Raw genomic sequence first — 27,500 nt, 5'->3', positions numbered from 1 at the left:
TAGCCAGAAGCACAACAACCTTGCACAGCGACCCCTACTGATCGGGCGGGAAATTGCAGCGTGTATCAGTCACCACGACGCAGAAGTCGCAGAAGTCGTGGTGACCGATAGGTGTAGTCTCTGTGGTGACGCAGACGGATAAGGTGATGATGTGGCCTTTAGTGATTTATCTGAACTCATTTACATGTGGACAGTCCTCCCTATGTCTGTCTGTCTGTCTGTGTCTGTCTCTCTGTCTGTCTGTGGTCTTATCAGTGAACAGCAGACAGACAGACAGACAGGTGCTCTGTTGTCAGACCAGGTTGTTGATAAAGTTTTGACGTCACTGCAGATGAACGTGTGAACGACCTGACATGAACACGCAGTAAAGGGTTCATGTCAGCAGCCCTGCTGAGGACACACACACACACACAGAGACACACACACGCACAGAGACACACACGCACAGAGACACACACGCACAGAGACACACACACACACACACACACACAGACACACACACATATACACACACACGCACAGAGACACACACACACACACACACACACACACAGACACACAGACACACACGCGCGCTCTCAGCACAGACAACATTAGAATCACCAACACTAGAACTAAACTAAACCTAGAACTGTTCCTTTAACATGGAGGTGTGTGTGTGTGTGTGTGTGTGTGTGTGTGTGTGTGTGTGTGTGTGTGTGTGTGTGTGTGTGTGTGTGAGTGACTCACGTTGAGCTGCAGCGTCTCCGTCCACTGTCCGATCACACGGTAACCACGGTAACCCGTCACGTTATTCCTCTGGTACTGGAAGAGGTCGTAGCGCCCCGGAGCGTCGCCGTTACGATTAAAGGTCACTGCGGTACCAGCACTTCCTGTTTGAGAGGAAGTGTTCATGTGACTTAAAGTCTGGATTAGTTTAGATTTAATCCTAAACTTCTTCTTCACTCACCGTTGAAGCGGACGTTGCGGATGTACCTGAGCAGCTTCTTCCCTCCGGACTGTTCCATCTCAGCACAGATGCCAGACTTTTCTGGACATAAATCCTTCTGCATGTTGTGGAGAGCGTGAGCCACGGCCAACACGGCGTCCATCACTAACTGGACCTTCTCTTCCTGCTCATATTTGGAGTCGATGCCGATGCGTTCCTGACCTGAGGCACAGAGACCATCATCATGGTTCTGGTTCTGGTCTGAGAGTCTGGTTCTGATTCTGGTCTGAGGGTCTGGTTCTGATTCTGCTCTGAGGAACTGGTTCTGGTTCTGGTCTGAGGGTCTGGTTCTGATTCTGCTCTGAGGGTCTGGTTCTGGTTCTGGTCTGAGGAACTGGTTCTGATTCTGGTCTGAGGAACTGGTTCTGGTTCTGGTCTGAGGGTCTGGTTCTGATTCTGGTCTGAGGAACTGGTTTTGGTTCTGGTCTGAGGGTCTGGTTCTGATTCTGCTCTGAGGGTCTGGTTCTGATTCTGGTCTGAGGAACTGGTTCTGATTCTGGTTCAGTCGATCCAGTTCCTCAGAAACAGTTTCTACAACTTTATGACATGAAGCAGCAAAAACTGACACACGCAGACACACAGACAGACAGACACACACACACACACACAGACACACACAGACACACACACACAGACACACACACACACACACACACACACAGACACACACACACACACACACACACACACACAGACACACACACACACACACACACACAGACACACACACACACAGACACACACACACACACACACACACACACACACACACACACACACACAGACACACACACACACACACACACACACACACACACACAGACACACACAGACACACACACACACACACACACACACACACACACACAGACACACACACAGACACACAGACACACACACACAGACACACACACACACACACACACACACACACACACTGACCCGTGCACTTCCTGCTCTTCTCATCTTTCCTGGACGAACTCATCAGTTTACAGTTGAAGTTTTCTTCCCAGAACTCAGCGAACCACACGTTCCTCCTGTTGTTCTCCAACGTTCTCGACATAAAGTATGAATCAAAACCTGGAAAACGACAAGTGGTGAGAGGAAAAAGTCAAAGACACAAACAAAACAGTTCATAGAACAGTTAAAAAAGACAAAGAACAGTTAAAATGTCACAGGAATATCAGGGGGCGTGGCTTCATATGGCCTTGATCTGTCTCAGACCACAGTAGAAGAAGAAGAAGAAGATCACTGACCACTGATGATGGTCCTCTTGAGCAGAATGGTCACTGCTCCCACTGCAGCATCTTCCACTTGGTGAATGGGAGTGTTTTTGTTTCCCCAGCTGTCAGAGCCAATCCACAGGAAGTGACCAATCTGACCAGCTCTTTGACTGGCCTTCAGGATCCCCCTGTGTTCACACACACACACACACACACACACACACACACACACACACACACACACAGAGAGAAACACAGAGACAGAGACACACACACACACACACACACACACACAGACAGACACACAGACAGACACACACACACACACAGACAGACACACACACAGACACACACACATACACACACACACAGACACACACACATACACACACACACAGACACACACACAGACCACGAGTCACGTCACATCATTTGAAGGTTGATGACATCACAGTGCAAAGACTTGGACTCCTCCAACGATCCAATAAGTCATGTTTCCACAGAGTGTTGAGTTTGGATCAGTTTGGCTCAGTTTGACTCAGTTTGGATCAGTTTGGCTCAGTTTGGATCAGTTTGGCTCAGTTTGACTCAGTTTGGATCAGTTTGGCTCAGTTTGACTCAGTTTGACTCAGTTTGGATCAGTTTGACTCAGTTTGACTCAGTTTGGATCAGTTTGACTCAGTTTGACTCAGTTTGGATCAGTTTGACTCAGTTTGGCTCAGTTTGGATCAGTTTGGCTCAGTTTGACTCAGTTTGGATCAGTTTGGCTCAGTTTGGATCAGTTTGACTCAGTTTGGCTCACTTCACTATGTATATTTTTGTGATTCCGTTAAGAATAGAACCCAAATAACCAGAACCAATTATATGTATTTCAGCAGCAGGGGGCGCTCACAGCACAGTCAGCTTGTCCTCAGGTTTCATCTCTTGTTCTTTGACTTTTGTATTGATTTGACCAAACGTTTGTTTCTGAAGTCGTTTGTGAACGAATCACAGAACGAACGAGTCGATGAATCGATGGAAGAAAAACAAACGTGTTCTGGAGAAATGATGAGAAACAGGAAACACAAACATGATGATGTCATCAGTCCCATGATCACTGAGCGATGACGTCATCAGTCACATGATCGCTGAGCGATGACGTCATCAGTCACATGATCGCTGAGCGATGACGTCATCAGTCACATGATCGATGAGCGATGACGTCATCAGTCACATGATCGCTGACCTGTGATGTCATCAGTCACATGTAAAGTCACCTGATGTGGTCATTGTCGGCGAACAGGATGACAGCGCGGGCGCGGTGAGTGTCCAGCAGCCGACGGATGATCTTATCAAAGTCTGAGGGTTTATGGTCGCGAGGGATTTTCAGTGACTGAGCGATACAGATTCCACCTGAGCAAACAGGAAACAGGAAACAGGAAACAGGAAATGTAAACATCAAGATCTCCTAATGTTGAAATCCTTTAATGTTCTAATGTTGAGAGCAAGAGAGAGAGGGCGGGGCAGGAAGTGAGCAAGGAAGTCGCTAAGTCTGGCAACGTCTTTTACACTTTACTATGAATGCACTTGGCTTAGCATTAGCTCCAAGGAAGTAATTAGCTTAGCATTGGTAGTCAAGTTAGCATTAGCCCCAACAGAGCAATTAGCTTGTGTTAAATCATGTTATGTCCAGTGATGACAGTCACACAAAGAAAATGAACCACTTTACATTTGTTAACGGAACAAACATCTTCTTCATCAATTACCCACAATCCCCTGGGCTTCTGACAGTGACAGCTGGAACAGTTTCCCTTCAGAAGATTTGAAATGAAAACATTATTCCAGTGAACAAGCACACACACACAAGCACAAGTACACACACACAGAGACACACAGAGACACACACAGACACACACACACACACACAAGCACAAGTACACACACACAGAGACACACACAGACACACACAAACACACACACACACAAGCACAAGTACACACACACAGACACACACAGAGACACACACAGACACACACACACAAGCACAAGTACACACACACAGACACACACACACACACAAGCACAAGTACACACACACAGACACACACACACAGAGACACACACAGACACACACACACAAGCACAAGTACACACACACAGACAAACACACACACACACACAAGCAAAAGTACACACACACAGACACACAAACACAGAGACACACACAGACACACACACACAAACACACACACACAGACAGTTGTTTTAATTTAATGAGGATAATGTTCGTGGAGAGGATGAAGATGAAGATGAAGATGAAGATGAAGATGAAGCAGATTTAACCCCGAGGTCATTTCTGTCCACGACGTTTTCACCAGAGAAGAAAAATGCTCCAGATTTAATTTCACACAAACTCCATCAAGAAAACAAAGCAGTCACTCTCCCACACCAAAGTCCAAAGAGGAAATCACTGGTTTTAGCTGCTGGTTGTCTGCTGGTTCTCTGCTGGTTTGGTGTGGGAGAGTGAGTGGTTTACTTCAGAAACTTCATGTTGGGAGTTTGTTTTCAGTGTTTCCACTGGACTCATGGTTCTCACCACAGGGGGGCGCTCAGAGCGCCTCATTCAAGCACAGTTCAAAGAATCACATACTGTCCTTTAGTGTGTAGCAGTGAACTGAGTGACAGGCCGTCATGAACTGTTCAACCCTGAGCTTTGACCACGCCCCCGGCAACGACGCCCCCGGCAACGACGCCCCCGGCAACGACGCCCCCGGCAACACATCACACCACGACCTTGTAAGTTTAGACACTCGCAGACATTCATCCACTTTTCAGCAGCTGGAGCTGAACCAGACCATAAGTCAGTGCACACACACACACACACACACACACACACACACACACACACACACACACACACACACACACACTATAAGTGGAGAATGAACCTGGATCAATATTTAGTCGTAATAAAACATAAATCTGAGGTTTGGCTCAGAGCGAAGTGTCGTTAGCGTGAAGACGAAGACGAGGTCGTGATTTGTGAGTCGTTACGAAATGAGCTGCGAACTCTGAGAACAGCAGCAGGCGTCAGCTGTTTGATGGACGACAGGAAGCAACTCAGTGAGGTGTTCAGGGTCCTCTCTGTGAGGCGTTCAGGGTCCTCTCGGTGAGGCGTTCAGGGTCCTCTCGGAAGCGTTCAGGGTACTCTCTGTGAGGCGTTCAGGGTCCTCACGGTGAGGCGTTCAGGGTCCTCTCTGTGAGGCGTTCAGGGTCCTCTATGTGAGGCGTACAGGGTCCTCTCAGAGGCGTTCAGGATCCTCTCTGTGAGGTGTTCAGGGTCCTCTCAGTAACAGCCTGAAGGATTTTGATCAGGTAACAGATGGTAAAGTTCGGGTCATGACGACTCATCCAATCAGAGCGTCACAAAAGAATGATGTAACTGGTGTCCTCTACTGTTGCCATGACGATCACTGCTCAGTTAACTCAGCAGACTAAAGCCACGCCCACGACGTGATGTAAAACTGTGAAAGTAAACTTCCTCTTCCTTCCTGTTCATAACATCTGTTCCTCTCATTATTTCCTCTTGATGCTTCAGTTGATGATGAACAGCTCTAGGTCACACACACACGCGCATGCACGCACACACACACACACACACACACACACACACGCGCATGCACGCACACACACACACACACACACACACACACACACACACACACACACACACAGAGTAGAGAGCTAACCCCTATGTTAGGGTTAGGTCTCACAGTTAGGGGGTTAGGGTTAGACGTAACCCTCACTTCCATGTTAGGGTTAGCCCGGGGGAAACAAACGTTTATGTTAGGGTTAAGCCTCACCCTTATCTTTGGCTAACGATTATGTTTATGTTAGGGCAAGGGCTAACCCTATGTTAGGGCTAGGTCTCACAGTTAGGGGTAAAGGGTTAGCTAAGACTCACGTTTATGTTAGGGTTAGCCCTGCGCACAAAAGTTTAGGGTTAGGGCTGAACCTCACGTTTGTTAGGGCTAAACCTTATATTTATGTTAGGGCCAAGACTACCCCAAGTGTTTATGTTAGGGCTAAGACTAAGCCTAAGCCTAAGCCTAAGATTTATGTTAGGGCCAGGACTCAACCTAACATTTACGTTAGATTAAGCCTCATGTTAAGGGGCTAGGGCTAGCATGAACGTTTATGTTGGGTTTACCTGAGCACTAATGTTTGTATTAGGACTAAGACTAACATTTATGTTAGGGTTAGGGTTAAGACTAACGTTTATATTAGGGTTAGGGTTAAGACTAATGTTTATGTTAGGGTTAGGGTTAAGACTAACGTTTATGTTAGGGTTAGGGTTAAGACTAACGTTTATGTTAGGGTTAGGGTTAAGACTAACGTTTATATCAGGGTTAGGGTTAAGACTAACGTTTATGTTAGGGTTAGGGTTAAGACTAACGTTTATGTTAGGGTTAGGGTTAAGACTAACGTTTATATTAGGGTTAGGGCCAAGACTCAACCTCACGTTTCTGGGTTAGGGTTAAGACTTATGTTTATGTTAGGGTTAGGGTTAAGACTAACATTTATGTTAGGGTTAGGGTTAAGACTAACGTTTATGTTAGGGTTAGGGCCAAGACTCAACCTCACGTTTCTGGGTTAGGGTTAAGACTAACGTTTATGTCTAAGACAAAGTCTCAAAAAGTTAGACGACATGAAAACACCACAAAAACTGTGTGAACATGAAACTAAGTTTAGAAAAATAACAGTTTTTTCCCGCTCTCACCTGAGTCTCTGGAGAGTTGCGTGAAAGCGTCCGCGCCCTTTTCTCCGTAGCTTCCCTCCGACGCCACAGTGGACACGTAGTTCCAGCCCATCGCCATGACGACGTCCACCATCACCTGAGCCTGGAAACTGTCCGGAGGAACGACGCGAGAGAAGAAGTCGTAACGACGGTCATCGCTAAGCTCCGGAGCCGTGGAGGCGTAACTGATCTGAGGGATCTGGACCACAGACAGACAGACAGACAGACAGACAGAGAGAGAGACAGACAGACAGAGAGACAGACAGAGAGAGAGACAGACAGTCACTAACGTTAAAGTCACTCACGTTAAAGTTACTAGCTTAAAAGATACTCACGTTAAAGTTACTCACGTTAAAGTCACTAACGTTAAAGTTACTCATCTTAAAGTTATTAACGTTAAAGTTACTCATCTTAAAGTTATTAACGTTAAAGTCACTAACATTAAAAGTAACTACCGTTAACAAAGTTACGAACTTAAACAAATGTACGAAAGTTAAACGTATATAACATAAATGTTGCTTGCATTGTAAAACTGTGTCGGTGAAGAGAAGCAGCTCCCCCCTGTGGCACTTTGTGAAACTTCACCTGTCCATAACATCGCAGCTGTACCTGGAACAGTCGCAGGATGTTCGCCACCATGATGGACACGGAGCTCGTGGACGCGCCCACCACGCCCACCACTTTCTCCGGTTTCACGAACACCGGCGCTTCTCCGCTCGTGCACCTGACGTCAGACGTGTCCTTCTGGATCAGCGCCTGCACGAACGTCAGGGACTGCTCGAGCGCGTGCGTGTCCCGAGAGCAGGTGTCCAGGACGCGCGCGCCCAGCGTCACGTTCGGCAGCAGCTCGTCGTCGCCGTTGATTTGATCCAGAGCGAACATCATCGCCTCCAGTCGGTGGATCCCGTTCTCCTTCTTCATGTCCCCGCACGGAGCCCCGGGGGCCCCACGGGCGTGCACCGGGAACAGCCCCCCCAGCGTCACGTCGCCCTCCACGCGGATGGAGTGCGGCGCGTAAATCTCCTGAGCGGCGGCCGCTTCCAGGAGCGGCAGGAGGTTCAGGAGCAGCCGGAACACGGAACCCGGGTTCGGGTCCGGGTGTCGGTGAAAGCTGCTGCTCATGACGAAGAACAGAATCGAGTCACAGCAGAACCGCCTCTGCCGCCTCTGCCGCCTCTGCCGCGGAGCACACAGACTTTTACTGATCCAACAGGAGCGGCTTCATCCCAGAGAAGCAGCCGTGGTCCGGTGATGTGTGAGCCGCTGCAGCTCCGCTCCAACAACCGCCGACAAACATCCACAGACCCGCGGCGCGTTCAGCAGAGCGGTGACCGCGACAGCGCTGCCGCTTCCGCACCGCCGCCGCGGCCGCTTGTTGCTCCAGAAAACATCACGAGAATTTAACGCAAACAAAGAAAGAAAAGAAAATCCGAAAAAACACAGAATCAGCAGCTCCGGAAAAAACCTGATTATAATTTGAATCTAATCTAATCTAATCTAATGTAATGTAATGTAATCTAATGTAATCTAATGTAATGTAATGTAATGTAATCTAATGTAACCCACAGAGATGAAGAGGAGAGAATCACGTCAGATTAAAGTGAGGAGGAAAAAAGAGAGAGAGAGGATTCACCTGAGAGAGAGAGAGAGAGAGAGAGAGAGAGAGAGAGAGAGAGTAATGTAGTGAATGAGGGTTAGGGTAATGAATGAATGAATGAATGAATGAAGGTGAGTTTCATTCATTCCTCAGAGCAGTTTTTTCATCAGTTCATGTTTGTGCTGATGTAACAGTGTGTGTGGGTATGTATAACCACACACACACACACAGACACACAAACACAGACACGCACAAGTACACACACAGACAGACACACACACAGACACACACACACACTGTCTCCATCACTGAGTTCAAACGTCTTCTTTTGTCTCTTCAGTGTTTGATTGACTGCAGTGACACACAGTGACCACAGGAGGCAGCAGAGGGCCAGTGGACTTTGGTGTGTGAGAGTGAGCGACGTAGATAAAGACGTGATCACGTGCCGTAGACAAAGTAGAGATCAGAGAGTGACAGTGATGTAGTGTCTGGTTGTCAGCAGCAGGGGGCGCTCACAGCTCAGTCACTGAGTTCATGAAGAAACATGAAAAATGAGCTTTGATGACGTCACAGAAACAACAGATGGTTTTTAGCTGATGGTTTGATCCACGACGACAGTTCAAAGACGTCGTTGAAAGACGGAAAACAAAAACCTGCGAAAAACGAAAACTGACGAAGATTATTGTGAACATGAAAGTGAAAACATTGATAAATGAGTGAAATGTTCAAACTTACATTTGTGTCCAAAACAATCACAGACTCAACAGGTGTGGGGGAGGAGCCTAACAGGACACAGGTGAGGGGGAGGAGCCTAACAGGACACAGGTGAGGGGGAGGAGCCTAACAGGACACAGGTGAGGGGGAGGAGCCTAACAGGACACAGGTGAGGGGGAGGAGCCTAATTGGACACAGGTGAATCACATCAGAGCAGACGATCACGGGACAGGAAGGAAGTCACCTACTACAAAATAAAACATCATAATTCATTCTTCAGGTGGACTGAACATCAATACTATATGTACATATATTTACTGTATATATATATACATATATATAATATATATGAATAACAATGTGTTCTTCAAACAAATTCATTAAACAAATATATAAATACAAATATTTATTGATTGAGTCACACACACAATCATTACATCGTCAACAATCAGTGACATGAATAATAAATAATAACATGAATGAATGAATGTGATATGAAACGTCTCAGCTGTTTTTAAATTCCTCCACATTCACTCGTCCATCTTCAGTGAAATGAGAGCATGAAAAAAAAAAATGTTCTGACAAATTTATTAAGATGATGAACGACAACGTCTCGCTTCAAACGGGAAACGAGGATTTATGAACGTGTGAGAGTCAGAGGGAGGAGAGGATCATCCATTCATCATTCATACATTCATATCTGTGAGAGTCAGAGGGAGGAGAGGATCATCCATTCATCATTCATCCATTCATATCTGTGAGAGTCATCCTTTCATCCATTCATCATTCATCCATTCATCATTCATCCATTCATATCTGTGAGAGTCATCCTTTCATCCATTCATCATTCATTCATTCATCATTCATCCATTCATATCTGTGAGAGTCATCCTTTTATCCATTCATCATTCATCCATTCACGTGATCGCGTCTTTATCTACATCACGTGATCACGTTTTTTCTCTGACTGACAGACTTTTGTAAACCACTCACTCTCTCACACCAAAGTCCACAGAGTACATCAGTGATGTTCAGGAGTTGATGACCCTCTGCTGCCTCGTGTGGTCACTGTGTGTCACTGCTGTCTCCATCACTCAGTTCTTTTGTCTCTTCAGTGTTTGATTGACTGCAGTAACACACAGTGACCACACGAGGCAGCAGAGGTTTGGTGTGAACAACAAAATAAAACTTCAGACAAACCAGAATCTTCATTATTATTAAAAATGAAAGATGCAGCGCCCCCTTCAGGCAAAATAAATCCCTCACTGTGTCGATGGTGAGTTCACGACCATCACAATAACCACAGTTCACTGTTTTTTTTCATCACAATAGACAATAACACACTTTTGTGTGTGTGTGTTTCAACTTTGATGACTGATGAGAGAGGCAGCAGAGCATCATGGGTAATAAATCACTGTGTCCACAGTGAGTCACACACACACACACACACACACACACACACACACACACACACACACACACACACACACACACACACACACACACACACACACACGACTCAGGTGACTCAGAATCCTCTGGAGGATGAATGAACTGTGATGAATGAACTGTGATGAATGAGTGAATGAACTGTGATGAATGAACTGTGATGAATGAACTGTGATGAATGAACTGTGATGAATGAGTGAATGAACTGTGATGAATGAACTGTGATGAATGAACTGTGATAAATGAACTGTGATGAATGAGTGAATGAACTGTGATGAATGAACTGTGATGAATGAACTGTGATGAATGAGTGAATGAACTGTGATGAATGGATGAACGTAGAAAGAAGAGAGAGAACAGATGAACGTGTGAACGCTGGTGAATTCCTTCATCCTCAGTTCGCTGCCATGACAACGGGCTGAGAGCGAGAGGCTGCGTGACGCACACACACTAATGTATGTGGGTCACGTGACCACATGATCAGAGCTGTGTGTGATGTGAGCGCCCCCTGCTGCTGAGAACCAGCCTGACACACACACACACACACTCTGTTTTTAACTAAAAACTTTAAATAAACATTGTTCATTTAGAAATGGATCAATAAAGATTTTGAATATAAACGATCAACAAAGACTTTAAATATAAATGATCAATAAAGACTTTAAATATAAACAATCAATAAAGACTTTAAATATAAACGATCAATAAAGACTAAATATAAACGCTCAATAAAGACTTTAAATATAAACGATCAATAAAGACCAAATATAAACGATCAATAAAGACTTTAAATATAAACGATCAATTAAGATTTTGAATATAAACGATCAATAAAGACTTTAAATATAAACGATCAATAAAGACTTTAAATATAAACGATCAATAAAGACTTTAAATATAAACGATCAATAAAGACTTTAAATATAAACAATTTACCTTTAAAGAAACAAACTCATGGTAAATTTGAGGATAAATAATTTATTGTGGTTAAATATTTGTTACATGACAGAGAAAAAACTCACACATTTGATTATTTGTATTATTATTATTATCATTATTATATTTATATTAATAATAATGATAATAATAATAATAATAATATTTATATTAATAATTATCATAAAAACAAGCAGAACATGAGAAAAACAACAGTTCACAAAAAGCACAAACACATTGAAAAGAAAAAGATTTGGTTATTATTTATCTATTTATTTTATATTTTTTAAATATTTGTTTGAATTTTTTAGTTTATCAACTTTTACTTTGAAATAACCCTTTTTTTTTTTTTTTCAATTTCTTCCATAAACAATGTAACCAAAACGATCATGAATTGTTTCAGTCACATGACAGGAAGTGACCTCATCAGTGAGGTCATCTTTATGGATTTATTTCAATTTAATATTAAATATTCATGTTATTAATATTTTCTATTAAAACAAACTGTGTGTTGTTGTTGTCTTATTGTTGTTTAAGTTGTTGTTGTCCATGTTGATGTTAATGTTGTCTTGTTCATGTTGTTGTTTTGTTGTTGTTGTCGTTGTTTATGTTGTTGCTCTCTTGTTGTTGTTGTTGTCTAGTTCATGTTGTTGCTCTCTTGTTGTCGTCTTGTTATTGTTTATGTTGTTTGGTGTTGTTGTTTATGTTGTTGTTGTCTTGTTTTTGATGTTTATGTTGTTGCTCTCTTGTTGTTTATGTTGTTGTTGTCTTGTTATTGTTTATGTCATCTTGTTGTTTATGTTGTTGCTCTCTTGTTGTTGTTGTTGTCTAGTTCATGTTGTTGCTCTCTTGTTGTCGTCTTGTTATTGTTTATGTTGTTTGGTGTTGTTGTTTATGTTGTTGTTGTCTTGTTTTTGATGTTTATGTTGTTGCTCTCTTGTTGTTTATGTTGTTGTTGTCTTGTTATTGTTTATGTCATCTTGTTGTTTATGTTGTTGCTCTCTTGTTGTTGTTGTTCATGTTGTTGTTGTCTTGTTGTAGTCGTCCACTCCTGTGATTGTAGCTTTACAGAAGAAACAGTCTTTGTTGTTCATCAGGTGTTGGTTGATACAAGCTCTGAAACAGTTAATCAATCAATCATCAATAACAGGATCAATCACATGATCACATGATCACATCACATGTACACATGATCACATCACATGTACACATGAACACATGTACACATGATCACATCACATGTACACATGATCACATGATCACATTTTTAATCACTTTAAAGACAAATGATAATATTTGTAGGGGGTTATAAAGTGACATTTGTGTTATAGCAGTCTATGGCCAGTAGGAGTTGCTAGAGTGTTTTCTGAGTAAAGATTCATAGATTGATTTGATGACAGAAATCATTTTACTCTTTAGTCTTTATTTAAACGCTGTCTGTGTGAATATAAGACAATTAAAGTCATGACAATAATGATAATAGTTATTATTATTATTATAATGATTATAAAACTAAAAATAATAATGTGTGTGTGTGTGTCTCTCAATGTGTGTGTGTGTGTGTGTGTGTGTGTGTGTGTGTGTGTGTGTGTGTGTGTGTGTGTGTGTGTGTGTACTCACTTGCAGGACTTGTGTGAACATGGTCTAAAAACAGCAGAGATAGAGTGAGCGTAGCAGATCGGACAAAGATCTTCTTCACTGGTCGGCTGAGAGAGAGGAGACAGGTGACATCATCATGACATCATCGTGACATCATCGTGACATCATCATGACATCATCGTGACATCATCATGACACTGTGGTGACATCATCATAACATTAAAACATCATGACATCATGACATCATCATGACACTGTGGTGATATCATCATGACATTAAAACATCATGACATCATGACATCATGACATCATGACATCATCATGACATCATGAGGTCACATGTCTGAGGTCACATGACTGAGGTCACATGTCTGAGGTCACATGTCTGAGGTCACATGTCTGAGGTCACATGTCTGAGGTCACATGACTGAGGTCACATGTCTGAGGTCACATGACTGAGGGGGAGTGAACTTTTTAAAACTATGAAACTAACAAATGAATGTTAGCTTAGCTTTAGCTATACAACATTGGTTAGCTTAGCACCAGCAACAAGAGAGTGATTAGCTTAGCATTAGCACCAGGAGAGTGATTAGCACTGCTGTGTGTAGGGGGCGTGTCTGTGGGCGTGTCTGTGTACTCACAGCTGTGCAGGCTGCAGCTTGTTTAGATTCTTCAGTGAGAAACAACAACATCAGCTTCACCTTATGTTTCTCTTCTTCACTGATGTAGTCGGTGTCTGTGGACATGAAGACATGAAGACATGTTAGTGGTGGACACATCTGTCCTCTAACATCAGTGTCTGTGGACATGAAGACATGAAGACATGTTAGTGATGGACACATCTGTCCTCTAACATCAGTGTCTGTGGACATGAAGACATGAGGACATGAAGACATGTTAGTGATGGACACATCTGTCCTCTAACATCTGTGTCTCTGTCTGTCTCTCTAACCCTAACCCAGCTCAGTGGGTTAGGGTTCAGCTCAGACTGAGGTTCTAAAGCAGGGTTGTCAAACTCAAATACATCATGGGCCAAAATGTAAAACTGAACAAAGCCGCGGGCCAAGGTTGAACAAATTAACCTTTTAATAGGGACCCAAACAAGTTTTGCATTGAATATTGAACTAGCAAGGCTTATATAACTTTATAGTGACATGCAAAATCGAGTTTCAAATAATAATAATAATAATTAAAAAATATCAATGGCATATCAAATAAAATTAAATAAAAAATGTAATGCCTCTTTTCTATTTGCAGCCTTCTGAGGTAAATATCAACATTAACTTTTTCCACAAGCTAATAAATTTGAAAATACCACTATACTGACCCTCAAAGTCGACAAATCGCCGGCTAAACTCAGCGCGATTGCTAATGTTAATTTGATATTGACTCAAGGGCCAAATGAAATTACACAGCGGGCCAATTTGGCCCGCGGGCCAGAGTTTGACACCCATGTTCTAAAGGTTCTAAACCTTGTCCACTGAAATATGATCTGTCTGATGGAGGAGGAGGAGGAGGAGGAGGAAGAGGAGGAAGATGAGGAAGAGGAGGAGGGTAATGGACAGACTAATGGAAAGTCATTGAGAGAGAGTGAGAGAGTGAGAGAGTGAGAGAGAGTGAGAGACAGACACTGCTCGTTTCCACTCAACATTGACTTTCGTCAGAGAGGAAGAGGAGGAGGAGGAAGAGGAGGAGGAGGAGGAGGAAGGGTTACCCTGCCAGCAGAGAGAAAATACATGAAGATATTTACAGACAGGGGGCGCTCACAGCACAGTCACACTATCAGTGTAATAACACAACCACAGACACACACTCACACAGACACACAAAGACACACTCACATACACACACACACACACTCACACACAGACACACACTCACACACAGACACACTCACACACACACTCACAGACACACACACAGACAGACAGACACACACTCACACACACACTCACACACAGACACACTCACAGACACACTCACATACACACAGACACACACTCACACACAGACACACTCACACACACAGACACACACTCACACACTCACACACACAGACACACACACACACACACTCACTCACTCACTCACAGACACAGACACACACACACACACACACACACAGACACTCACTCACTCAGACACAGACACACACAGACACACACACACACACTCACTCACACACACAGACACACACAGACAGACACACACACACACACACACACACTCACACACACTCACTCACTCACTCACACACACAGACACACAGACACACACAGACACACACTCACACACAGACACACACACACACTCACACACACACACACTCACAGACACACACATCCTCCTCCTGTTACCACGACAACAGGAGGAGGATGTGGCAACTGCACTCATGAACTCTCTCACTCACACACACACACAAACACACACACACACACACACACACTCTCACACACACTCGCACACACTCACACACACTCACACACACTCAGAGACACACACTCACAGACACACAGACACAAACTCACACTCACACACAAACACACACATTTGTTACTCACACGTGTGCAGAGAGAAGTGTTTACGCTCTGACGAGCCTGCGTTTCCTGGGCTGACAGGAAGGGGAGGAGCCACAGACAAACCCAAAGCTCCAACTACAGGACGGGCAGTGGAGGAGGAGGAGCTAAAAGAAGGCTCCGCCCCCTCTCCTAACAGGTACTGGATGGAGTGGAGCTGGAAGCACGGGTCAGAGAGGAGGACGGAGGCGGCCCTAGACGTCCTGGGGGAGGAGTCAAGAAAAAGACAATTTCACAGTTTATCATTGACGGTCAGTCGTTGTTTTTTGAACCTGCTGCTGTGTGTGTGTGTGTGTGTGTGTTATTGAACATCTGACCTCATCACAACAGAGCCCCGCCCCCTGGACATCTCACACTGAGAGCCCCGCCCCCTGGACACTTCTCACTGAGTGTGTGTGTGTGTGTGTCTGGGAGAGTGTGTGTGAGTGAGTGTGTGTGTGTGTCACAGAAATAGACACAGAAAAGTGAGAGTAGCAGTGAAAGGAGAAGAGGAGGAGAGAGACTGAGAGGGATAATCTGGAGTGGAGGAGGGGGAGGAGCTGTGAGGAGGGGGAGGAGCTGTGAGGAGGGGGAGGAGCTGTGAGGAGGGGGAGGAGCTGGGAGGAGGGGGAGGAGCTGTGAGGAGGGGGAGGAGCTGTGAGGAGGGGGAGGAGCTGGGAGGAGGGGGAGGAGCTGGGAGGAGGGGGAGGGGCTGGGAAAGCAGCAGAAGCGACAGACGCTGCTCAGAACAGAGGAGAAGAAGAAGAGGAAGCAGCTCAGCTCCTCTCTCATCTAGACCTGAACTTTCCTGTTTATGTGAGATCTGCTGAGGACAGAAGAAGACAGACGAGGACAGACGAGGACAGACGAGGACAGAAGAGGACAGAAGAGGACAGACGAGGACAGAAGAGGACAGAAGAGGACAGACAAGTTCAGAAGAGGACAGACGGGGGAGATTTGATGTTTGGGTTTTCACCATCTCCCCTCCCACTGTGTGTGTGTGTGTGTGTGTGTGTGTGTGTGCAGTGGACGATGCATGGATTCATTTCTTTGAACATCTGAACATCAAACAGCTGAGTCACAGCTGTGAGTGAAGACAGGAAGTGAATGAGACGGACGAGGACGTGTCAGAGCTGCAGATAAACAGGAAGCTTCTTCAGCTCCTCACCTGGACTCTGCTGCTGCTGCTGATGGACGCAGATGTTTCTGAGGTTCAAAGGTTTGGACTTCACTCTCAGACGTGACAGAGAAAAACATCACAGTGATGGATGAGAAACAGGAAGTGAGAGGACATCTGCAGCGGTCATTGTGAAGAAGACACTCATGTCCATCATGGTGAGTGTCGGCTGTAGCGCTGGTTTCCTTCAGGGTGTGGCAGCAGTGAGGTCACCACCATCATTGAGGTCCATCCTGATGCTGCTTTGTCTCCAGCTGCTTCATTCAGACCTCGTCCTCACGTCCACATGTCCGTCACAGACCTGGTCAAACAGATGTCTCTGTGCCTCGGACATCGTCAGCTGTGCCGCTCTGGGTCTGGATCAGGTCCCCGGTCAGATTCCCGTCTCTGTGGTCACTCTGGACCTGAGCCACAACCACATCAGTCAGCTGAGGGGCGGGGCCTTCAAAGGACTTTCTCGATTAGAGACGATCCGATTGGCCCACAACCGTCTGACCACTGTTCACCGCGGGGCGTTTCAGAACACCTCCGGGCCTCAGCTCCGACACCTGGACCTGTCGTCCAATCAGCTGCGGGTTGTGGAGCGTCACTACTTCCAGGAGCTGCCTGGTTTAGAGGAGCTGCTGCTGTTCAACAACAGGATCGTGCAGGTGGAGAGTGGAGCTCTGTCTGCACTGGGAAACCTGCAGAGGGCGTACCTGAGCCACAACCGTCTCACTCACTTCCCCTTCTTCTCCATCCAAGAGCTGAGCCACCCTCACCTGACCATGCTGGACCTGTCCTCGAACCGTCTGCTCAAGCTGCCTCTGGAGGACATATCTCAGCTCCCCCTGCTGGTCCAGAAAGGTCTCTACCTTCACAACAACTCTCTGGAGTGCGAGTGTTCCATGTTCAGATTGTTCCGGCGCTGGGAGCAGCAGGGCTTCGTGTCGGTCAGTCACTTCAGACTCCAGCACACCTGTCGGGTCTATGGTTTACAGAAAGGTACGGTGAGGTTCTTCCAACACGACCGCTACTTTAAAAAGTGTAACCTGAGCGCAGCACTCGGCCAGCAGGGGGCTCACAGTGTGTCAGTGAAGGAGGGGAAGGCGGCGCTGCTGCACTGCGTCACCGCCCTCAGCGGCCACAGTCTGACCTTCCTCTGGGTGTCACCGAACCAGGAGTACGTGGCTCCGCCGGGAAACAACGGCTCTTTAAAGATGTTCACCAACGGCAGCCTGGAGATCGTGGCGGCGCGTGCGGAGGACGGCGGCGTGTACTGGTGCATGGCTCTGGACCAGCAACGCAACCAGACCAGCGAGGTCAACGTGACGGTGATTCTGCGCCGCGACGAATCCCACGAGTTCAACACGGGCTTCACCACCCTGCTGGGCTGCGTGGTCAGTCTGCTGCTCATCCTCATTTACCTCTACCTGACGCCGTGTCGCCGCCCTCGATGTGCCCAGGCCACGCCCACACCCGCCCCCAGCAAGGAAAATGAGGCCGGAGCAGGAAGCGCTCAATCCTCCATCCTCACACCGACCCCGCCCACAACCACCGAGGGCCCGGGACGCAAGGTCAGTACCAACAAGCATGTCGTTTTTCTGGAGCCAATCAGAGAGCAGCAGAATGGCAAGCTGAGGGTGGGGTCAGGTTTAGAGGCGGAGCAACAACAGAAGTTCCATGACCAGAAGGCAGGGGGGCCGGCCTCCTTCATGAACGTGTTCTCAGACACGCCCATCATGCTGCCATAGAAACAACCCCCCCCCCCCCCCGATGACCCAGGTCTGCACACGGAACCACAGCCACCAACCACTGCACTGTGATGGGGCGGCCAGATGGGGGCGGTGCTTAGCAGACACAGAACAGACCAAAGACACAGAGCCCCGCCCCCAGGTCTGTAGTGAAGCTGTTAGCATGTTCACACAGCACTGTCCCTTTAAAGCACGGCTTATACCTTTAACACTTTAACACTGCGCTCACACAAACACTGAGGAGGCTTCTACGTTAGCACTGTTAGCATCATGTGATGTTCAGTGTGAGGACTAACAAAATCAAATCCTGTTATGCAAATATTTCAGCACAGACGCTAGCTCCTCCGATCACATGATCTGAGTTCTCAAACAATGTTCTTGCCTCGCTAACTCTTTAGCCACACTGCACCGCACAATAGCACAAAGCAAAGCTAGCCAAAGCTAGCTTTAGCAACATCAACTCTAAACATGCTGGTGCATTCATCTGTAACATTAGCTTAGGTCATTAGCTTTGGTCACACAGGTTTAAGGGTTTGAGTCTGGAAAAATACATTAGCATAACATTAGCACAATGTTGTAAAAGTGTTAAGTTGCTGTTGAGTCAGTGAGGCTAGCTGCTAACTTCTGCAAGGCTAGCTGCTACCTTAAGAAAATGGGTGTGTGGTACTTCATGAACATGTGTGTGTGTGTGTGTTAGCGCAGCGTAGCACACACTTGCTAACGATGCCTGTAAGTCTCAGAGAAAATCTTTAGTTGCTTCTCATGTTGTTTTTGTCTCATGTTTCAAACAAAGAATAAAAATGTAAATCTAAAAATAGAAAGTGTTTTTAAAGATGGCTTTGATCGCCCCCCCCCCCCCCCCCTCTCTCTCTCTCTCTCTCTCTCTCACTTTGACATCAGTGAAAACTTCAGGAAACAAAGTTAAAATAAAGAAATAAAGAAACAAAGAAATAAAGAATCAAACTCACTGACTTTGACTTTGTCTGGTGTTTAAAGGCAGGTTTCAGGTTTTTGAGTTAAAACACAAACTGTTCCTTTAACCACATGAACGTGTCCACACTGTCCTCCACACAGACACACACACACACACACACACACACACAGACTCACACACACAGACTCACACACACGTGTTTGTGCACTTATGTAAAATGGGGCACATTAAATATTAAAAGGTTTTTCCCTCAATGTTTTGTTGAAATGACTGATCACACACACACACACACACACACACACACACACACACACACACACACACACACACTCACCCCTGTCTGTCCCCGTCCACCAGGATCCGAACCAAGATTCCTGTGACAGCAACAAGGATGGGATAATGATCGACACTCTCCAGACCTGCAACACACACACATACAGAGACACACACATACAGAGAGAGACACACACACACATACAGAGAGACACACACACACACACAGAGAGAGAGACACACACACACACACACACACACACAGACACGCACACATATAGAGACACGCACACACACACACAGAGAGACACACACCCCCACACACACACAGGGGTTAATACCAATTGCTGATGTGTGTGTCTCTCTGTGTGTGTGTTTGCGTGTCTGTGTGTGTGTCAATCAGTGTGTGTGTGTGTGTGTGTGTGTGTACCTGGCAGTCTTAAGTTGACCACACGGTCAAACAGGTTCTTCTCAGCTGTGACTCTGTTCAACACTTGATTCAAAAGCTGCACAAAAACAATCATTATATTATAATAATAATAATAATAATAACAATAAATAATGACTTATTAATGATAGGGATGAAAACCTTTCACTGTTGCTATGGTTACAACACTAAAATACCATCCATTTTATTTGTGTCGTCAGCGTGGGCGGAGCCACCATTTACCTGAGCCAATCGTCGGAGGAGCAGCTCAGCTGAGGGGCGGGACCAATCCAGGAAGATCTCAGGTACCAGAGTGACCGTCATCTCCAGAACACGCAACAGACTGACAGACAGGTCGAAGCAGGTCGCACACACCTGTGACAAAGGTTCACACAATGATGACGTCATCACTGATGATGTCATCACTGATGATGATGTCAATGATGATGATGTCACACATTTAGAAGATGAAACAGGTTTTACCTTCAACTGTCGAGCGTTGACAAAGTTTCTCTCTGGACGTTCTGCAGCCTGTTGGATCTGAAGAAAACATGTGACAAACACATGTGTGTGTGTGTCAGTGTGTGTGTGTATCAGTGTGTGTGTGTGTGTGTGTGTGTGTGTGTGTGTGTCTGTATGTGTGTGTGTGCATCAGTGTGTGTGTGTGTGTGTGTGTGTATCTGTATGTGTGTGTGTGTGTCTGTATGTGTGTATCTGATTGTGTGTGTGTGTGCATCAGTGTGTGTGTGTGTGTGTGTGCGTGTGTATCTGTATGTGTGTGTGTGTGTGTGTCTGTATGTGTGTGTGTGCATCAGTGTGTGTGTGTGTGTATCTGTATGTGTGTGTGTGTGTGTGTGTCTGTATGTGTGTATCTGATTGTGTGTGTGGGCATCAGTGTGTGTGTGTGTGTCTGCATGTGTGTGTGTGTGTATCAGTGTGTGTGTGCATCAGTGTGTGTGTGTGTGTGTGTGTGTATCAGTGTGTGTGTGTGTGTGTGTGTGTGTGTGTGTACCTCTTGTATCATCCCTATAAACTCAGAAAAAGCCCAGTTGAGTTGGTTGAGGACACTGTTGAGAAAAGACGCAGCCATGTCTTTGTCTGTGCTCAGCAGCTCCGCCATGTGTCTCTGCAACAGTACTGACGGACAGGGCTCTGCACCAATCACAGGACAGGAGAAGGTCAGACACGCCCATCAGCACAGACACTCCCATCAGCAGAGACCCCGGGACAGGTCAGGACATTAAAGGGCCAAGAAAGTTTAATAATAAAGGTATCAAAGTAGCAGGTGAAGACTGCAGGGGGCGGGGCTGTGGCAGGTGAAGACAGGAGGGGGCGGGGCTGTGGCAGGTGAAGACAGGAGGGGGCGGGGCTGTAGAAGGTGAAGACAGGAGGGGGTGGGGCTGTAGCAGGTGAAGACAGGAGGGGGTGGGGCTGTAGAAGGTGAAGACAGGAGGGGGCGGGGCTGTGGCAGGTGAAGACAAGAGGGGGTGGGGCTGTGGCAGGTGAAGACAGGAGGGGGCGGGGCTGTAGAAGGTGAAGACAGGAGGGGGCGGGGCTGTGGCAGGTGAAGACAAGAGGGGGCGGGGCTGTGGCAGGTGAAGACAAGAGGGGGTGGGGCTGTGGCAGGTGAAGCCTGGAGGGGGTGGGGCTGTGGCAGGTGAAGACAGGAGGGGGTGGGGCTGTGGCAGGTGAAGACTGGAGGGGGCGGGGCTGTGGCAGGTGAAGACAAGAGGGGGTGGGGCTGTGGCAGGTGAAGACTGCAGGGGGCGGGGCTGTGGCAGGTGAAGACAGGAGGGGGCGGGGCTGTGGCAGGTGAAGACTGGAGGGGGCGGGGCTGTGGCAGGTGAAGACTGGAGGGGGCGGGGCTGTGGCAGGTGAAGGTGGGACTTACTCTGCAGACTGGGCAGGTTCACGTCCTCAGGTTTGGTCTTCAACAGGTGAGGAAGACGAGTGTATCTGTAACCAAAGCCACACCCCTGACACACACACACACACACACACACACACAGACAGACACACAGAGACACACACACACACAGACACACACAGACACACAGACAGACACACACACACACACACACACAGACAGACACACACACACACACACACACACACACACATGTTTAATATTTAGTGATGAAAATGCTGGCTAATCCTAAGTGTCTGTCTGTCTCTCTCTGTCTGTCTCTCTCTCTCTCTGTCTGTCTCTCTCTCTCTCCCCCTGTCTCTGTCTGTCTCTCTCTCTCTCTCCCCCTGTCTCTCTGTCTGTCTGTCTCTCTCGGGTGTCTCACCCTGTCTCTCTCTCTCTCTCCCCCTGTCTCTCTCAGGTGTCTCACCCTGTCTCTCTCTCTCTCTCCCCCTGTCTCTCTCAGGTGTCTCACCCTGTCTCTCTCTCTCTCTCCCCCTGTCTCTCTCTCTGTCTGTCTCTCTCAGGTGTCTCACCCTGTCTCTCTCTCTCTCTCCCCCCGTCTCTCTCTCTGTCTGTCTCTCTCAGGTGTCTCACCCTGTCTCTCTCTCTCTCTCCCCCTGTCTCTCTCAGGTGTCTCACCCTGTCTCTCTCTCTCTCCCCCCGTCTCTCTCTCTGTCTGTCTCTCTGAGGTGTCTCACCCTCCAGAGCCGGACCAGGATCCAGTTGGTCTGGGCCCAGGGTCTCTGTTCATAGGGAGCGAGGAGGTTCCTCATCATGGCCACGCGTCTGAAATCAAACGTTTAAATAAAGTTGATTCAGTTCTTTTCATTGCACTTAAAGACTTTTATTTTGAAAGAACAGAATTGATGACTTTTAGTTTGAAAACTGTGACATGTGAATCTACATCATGTTGTCACTTCCTGTGTTAAGTCCTGCAGCGCCCCCTATAGCCTCTTCACCACTCACACACACAGTGACAGATGCCCCCCCCGGTCAACGTTTACACATCACAGGCTCCGCCCCTTTAGCTCAGTGCAGTGGTGTTACTCCCATGATGCCTCTGGGCTCTACATGAACACAGTCACAGCTGCTGTCAATCAAAGGTCAAAGGTCAGAGGAGGGAAGACAACACTCACTGCTCCTCTGGGATCCTCTCCACTGCCCTGAGGGATTGTGGGTAACAGACGTAGCTGGCCAGGGCCTGCATCAGAGAGTCTTTGAAATCTGAGAGAAGGGGAGGAGCCATGATTATTGATCTGAGAGAAGGGGAGGAGCCATGATTATTGATCGTTGTGTGTGTGTGTGTCTCACCTGTCCCTACGATGCGTGGATCAGCGAAGTGTTTAGCGAGGATCTCAGCAAGTCGTGTTAGCGTCTCTTCATAATCTGAGGAGAAGAAGACGACCAGAGTCACGTGACCCTGACCCTCACCTGGATGAGTCATGTGTTCCTAACCCTCACCTGGATGAGTCATGTGACCCTGACCCTCACCTGGGTGAGTCATGTGACCCTGACACCTGGATGACTCATGTGACCCTAACCCTCACCTGGATGAGTCATGTGACCCTGACACCTGGATGAGTCACGTGACCCTGACACCTGGATGAGTCATGTGACCCTGACACCTGGATGAGTCATGTGACCCTGACACCTGGATGAGTCATGTGACCCTAACCCTCACCTGGATGAGTCATGTGACCCTGACACCTGGATGAGTCACGTGACCCTGACACCTGGATGAGTCATGTGACCCTAACCCTCACCTGGATGAGTCATGTGACCCTGACACCTGGATGAGTCATGTGACCCTGACACCTGGATGAGTCACGTGACCCTGACCCTGACACCTGGATGAGTCATGTGACCCTGACCCTCACCTGGATGAGTCATGTGACCCTGACACCTGGATGAGTCATGTGACCCTGACCCTGACACCTGGATGAGTCATGTGACCCTGACCCTGACACCTGGATGAGTCATGTGACCCTGACACCTGGATGAGTCATGTGACCCTGACCCTCACCTGGGTGAGTCATGTGACCCTAACCCTCACCTGAGTGAGTCACGTGACCCTGACACCTGGATGAGTCATGTGACCCTAACCCTCACCTGAGTGAGTCACGTGACCGTGACACCTGGATGAGTCATGTGACCCTGACACCTGGGTGAGTCCTGTGACCCTGACCCTCACCTGGCAGCTGGTCCATGCTGTGGGCGGGGCTAAAGTAGTTCTTGAGAGCGCTGTAGGCGTTCATGGCCACGTTGAGGTAAAACTCAGGTGTGAAGGCGAACAGTGAACCTGTTTGATCCATGTGTTCGATGGTTCTGATGCAAACACACAGGAGCCAGTACACGTCCAACATCTTCTCCTACACACACACACACACACACACACACACACACACACACACACACACACAGGTGAGACACACTAACACACTCATGACTCAGCAGTCTCTGCGGTCACATGACTCAGCAGTCTGACCTTGGAGTAGATGGTAGCGTTGATCCAGGCGAGTCGTCTGCTCAGGTGATTTAACTTCTCTGAAAAAACCTTCTGACTCTTCTGCAGCTCGTCCAAGATGTCCGCCCTCTGAGGACACGAGGTCAGAGGTCACGGTCACACACAAGGGTAAAACAGGCCGTGTGTGTGTGTGTATTAGGCATGAATAGTTTGCTGTGTCAGCTGTTTAGTGTAAACAAAGGTCAAAGGTGTCTCACTTGTGCGGGACATCGTGCGATCTTCTCGTCCGTGTCCTTCAGAGCCACCGCGTACTCGTGGACGTCGTCTGAAACCACCACCATCTGCACGGAGAGCAGACGTTAGCTTCACGCTAACCACTAACACCAGTCATGTCGATGGCATCACTGGAAGCCCCGCCCTCCTCCCGACCAGCTCACCTTTCCCAGCTGCTGGTGAACGCTCAGGTTGTACATCATCACGATCCCGTCCACGATCTCCAGCAGAGACTTGTCCGCCACCTGCTGGTCGGGCTGGTCCAGCGGTCGCCCCAGCAACAGGCCGTCGTTGCCGTGGCTACCTTCAACTGTGATACAACAAAACACCTTAGTCTATATGTAAGAAGGTAAACATGGACGTATTTAAGATGTTTGACGTAGGAAGTATGTATTCCTATAGGGGGCGCTTCAGTTATGGTAATGAATGATAAGGAATGTAAAGGCTAACATAATACAAACACCTCATTAGGCACAAAGCTAATGTACCTAATGATTTAGCTCACTGTCTCATCCTTTTACTACTATTATGATGGTGAACTTCAAGTCATTCTGAGATACTTTCTGTTTTTTCCTGTTGAGCTGTGTCAGTCTGGTGTCGCATGATAAATCAGTGAAAATTAAAATTCCTCCAAAAAATGTGAAAATCAAGGATGCTCACCATCAGGTCAGGGTCAGACCAAATCCAAAGTCTTAGACCTGACGGTCAGCGAGATATGCTAACCCTTAGCCTCACGGACACAACTTACTTTATAGATAGATGTTTAACATGTACTGACTCAACTACACTTGAGGCTCCGCCCCCTCAGTGTCAGTCCAACATACAACTACACTTGAGGCCCCGCCCCCTCAGTGTCAGTCCAACATACAACTACACTTGAGGCCCCGCCCCCTCAGTGTCAGTCCAACATACAACTAAACTTGAGGCCCCGCCCCCTCAGCATCAGTGTTACTCACTGTCGTCCTCTGTCCTCTGCTCCACCGTCAGCGTTCGAACCTTCACCTTCTCTGGTTGGCTCAGAGGTCTCCTGGGCGTCATCAGACTGACGGCCGCGGTGCTCAGGAAACGGTTTGCTCGACCTAAAGTGGGAGAACTCAACCAGCTGGGTCTGGCTAAAGCTCCGCCCATTGCTGCTGCACCAACCGGCCTCTGAGGAAACAGAGAGAGTGACCTTTGAACCTGACACACAACAGGTGTGTGTCTGCATCTCGTCATGTCGTCATGTCGTCATGTCCTCATGTCCTCATGTCCTCATGTCATGTCTTACCTGAGCTGCTCCACTCTCCTCGTCCTCGTCCAGGTCGTCCATAGACGTTGTCTGAATCTCAGCCGGATCAATGATGATGTTTGCTTTAAGAGCCAGATCATCTGTGTCACACACACAACACTGTGTTACACTGTGTGTGTGTGTGTGTGTGTGTGTGTGTGTGTGTGTGTGTGTGTGTGTGTGTGTGTGTGTGTGTTCAGACCTTTGAGTGTCTTCTTCAGGTGAGACAACAGTCCTCCCAGTCTCTGCAGATCAAAGTAATCCACTTTACCATTGTAGAAGAGCTGAGGAGGAACGTAGGCTTCTGTGAGGGACACACACACACGCACACGCACACGCACACGCACACGCACACGCACACGCACACACGCTCAGGATGTGTCTGCTCTGTCCAGATAGTTCAGTATAAATGAATGGTCACATGACTGTGTGTGTGTGTGTGTATCACGTGACCATGTGTGTGTGTGTGTGTTCACCTTCACTCCTGACAGAGGTCACACTCTTCCTCTGAGTGTCGTCCCAACAGCTTCTGAGCGCCGTGATGAGACGATGAAGAAAACACACCATGTACTCAGGAGGACACAGAGCTGTGGGGTGCTGCACACACACACACACACACACACACACACACACACACACACACACACACACCCCTGTGATGTTAGCAATGTTAGCATTGATGTTGGAGATGATGTTAGCAGTGATGTTAGCAATGATGTTAGCAATGATATACATATATATGTATGTATATACATACATATATATACATACATATATATAAGTATGTATGACATGGTGTGTGTATGTGTGTATGTAGGTGTGTGTGTGTGTGTGTGTGTGTGTGTGTGTGTGTGTGTGTGTGTGTGTGTGTGTGTCTGTGTATGTGTGTGTATATACATATATACATATACATATATACATACATATATATAAGTATGTATGACATGGTGTGTGTGTGTGTGTATGTAGGTGTGTGTGTGGGGATGTGTGTGTGTGTGTCTCTCACTCCTCTGTTACTGGCGTTTTCTTGCAGAAACTTCCTGAACTTGTTGAGAAAAATGTATCGAGAAGCTTCTCCCTGTGGACGACAAGATCACATGATCTGACTGTTCACACACACACACACAGAGTAACACCCACATGACAGTGTGATGATTGTGTGGTCAGTGAACAAACCGTGGATTTGTCTTTGTTGTTGAGCAGCA

General features: G+C 47.0%; 3 protein-coding genes across 3 annotated transcripts in view; 1 reads left to right on the top strand and 2 right to left on the bottom strand.

The window, feature by feature from the left end:
* The window catches only part of LOC310942696 (metabotropic glutamate receptor 7-like), a gene marked incomplete at both ends in the record, with an annotated part of 12,279 nt that extends 4,169 nt beyond the window's left edge, over window positions 1-8,110 (bottom strand). Inside the window, 7 exons of the mRNA XM_083908113.1 lie at window positions 730-872; window positions 950-1,145; window positions 1,926-2,068; window positions 2,245-2,399; window positions 3,468-3,603; window positions 6,971-7,187; window positions 7,598-8,110. Coding sequence (XP_083764239.1) covers window positions 730-872; window positions 950-1,145; window positions 1,926-2,068; window positions 2,245-2,399; window positions 3,468-3,603; window positions 6,971-7,187; window positions 7,598-8,110 — 1,503 coding nt within the window. The remainder of the gene's footprint in view (window positions 1-729; window positions 873-949; window positions 1,146-1,925; window positions 2,069-2,244; window positions 2,400-3,467; window positions 3,604-6,970; window positions 7,188-7,597) is intronic.
* A 3,805-nt stretch (window positions 8,111-11,915) lies between these two features.
* The window catches only part of rnf123 (ring finger protein 123), a 23,569-nt gene continuing 7,984 nt past the window's right edge, over window positions 11,916-27,500 (bottom strand). Inside the window, exons 17-39 of the mRNA XM_083907590.1 lie at window positions 27,472-27,500; window positions 27,302-27,373; window positions 26,772-26,892; window positions 26,498-26,599; window positions 26,296-26,396; window positions 25,985-26,177; window positions 25,193-25,338; window positions 25,013-25,096; window positions 24,777-24,884; window positions 24,483-24,660; window positions 23,603-23,677; window positions 23,428-23,515; window positions 22,990-23,077; window positions 22,274-22,358; window positions 21,395-21,534; window positions 20,866-20,922; window positions 20,626-20,757; window positions 20,386-20,461; window positions 20,017-20,101; window positions 15,845-16,062; window positions 13,925-14,019; window positions 13,305-13,390; window positions 11,916-12,800 (exon numbers count right to left, since the gene is read on the bottom strand). The exon at window positions 27,472-27,500 is cut by the window's right edge and continues 33 nt beyond it. Coding sequence (XP_083763716.1) covers window positions 12,701-12,800; window positions 13,305-13,390; window positions 13,925-14,019; window positions 15,845-16,062; window positions 20,017-20,101; window positions 20,386-20,461; window positions 20,626-20,757; window positions 20,866-20,922; window positions 21,395-21,534; window positions 22,274-22,358; window positions 22,990-23,077; window positions 23,428-23,515; window positions 23,603-23,677; window positions 24,483-24,660; window positions 24,777-24,884; window positions 25,013-25,096; window positions 25,193-25,338; window positions 25,985-26,177; window positions 26,296-26,396; window positions 26,498-26,599; window positions 26,772-26,892; window positions 27,302-27,373; window positions 27,472-27,500 — 2,459 coding nt within the window. The 3' untranslated portion in view covers window positions 11,916-12,700. The remainder of the gene's footprint in view (window positions 12,801-13,304; window positions 13,391-13,924; window positions 14,020-15,844; window positions 16,063-20,016; window positions 20,102-20,385; window positions 20,462-20,625; window positions 20,758-20,865; window positions 20,923-21,394; window positions 21,535-22,273; window positions 22,359-22,989; window positions 23,078-23,427; window positions 23,516-23,602; window positions 23,678-24,482; window positions 24,661-24,776; window positions 24,885-25,012; window positions 25,097-25,192; window positions 25,339-25,984; window positions 26,178-26,295; window positions 26,397-26,497; window positions 26,600-26,771; window positions 26,893-27,301; window positions 27,374-27,471) is intronic.
* Window positions 17,098-18,748, top strand: amigo3 (adhesion molecule with Ig-like domain 3; the record flags this gene model as incomplete). The annotated part of the gene is made up of 1 exon (XM_083907767.1): window positions 17,098-18,748. The coding sequence occupies exon 1, from the start codon at window positions 17,162-17,164 to the stop codon at window positions 18,746-18,748; it is 1,587 nt and encodes a 528-aa protein (XP_083763893.1). The 5' UTR covers window positions 17,098-17,161.

Source organism: Microchirus variegatus (genome assembly GCF_963457635.1).
Source record: "Microchirus variegatus genome assembly, chromosome: 21".
NCBI classification, from domain to species: Eukaryota; Metazoa; Chordata; class Actinopteri; order Pleuronectiformes; family Soleidae; genus Microchirus; species Microchirus variegatus.
This window is presented reverse-complemented; position numbering and strand designations above follow the sequence as displayed.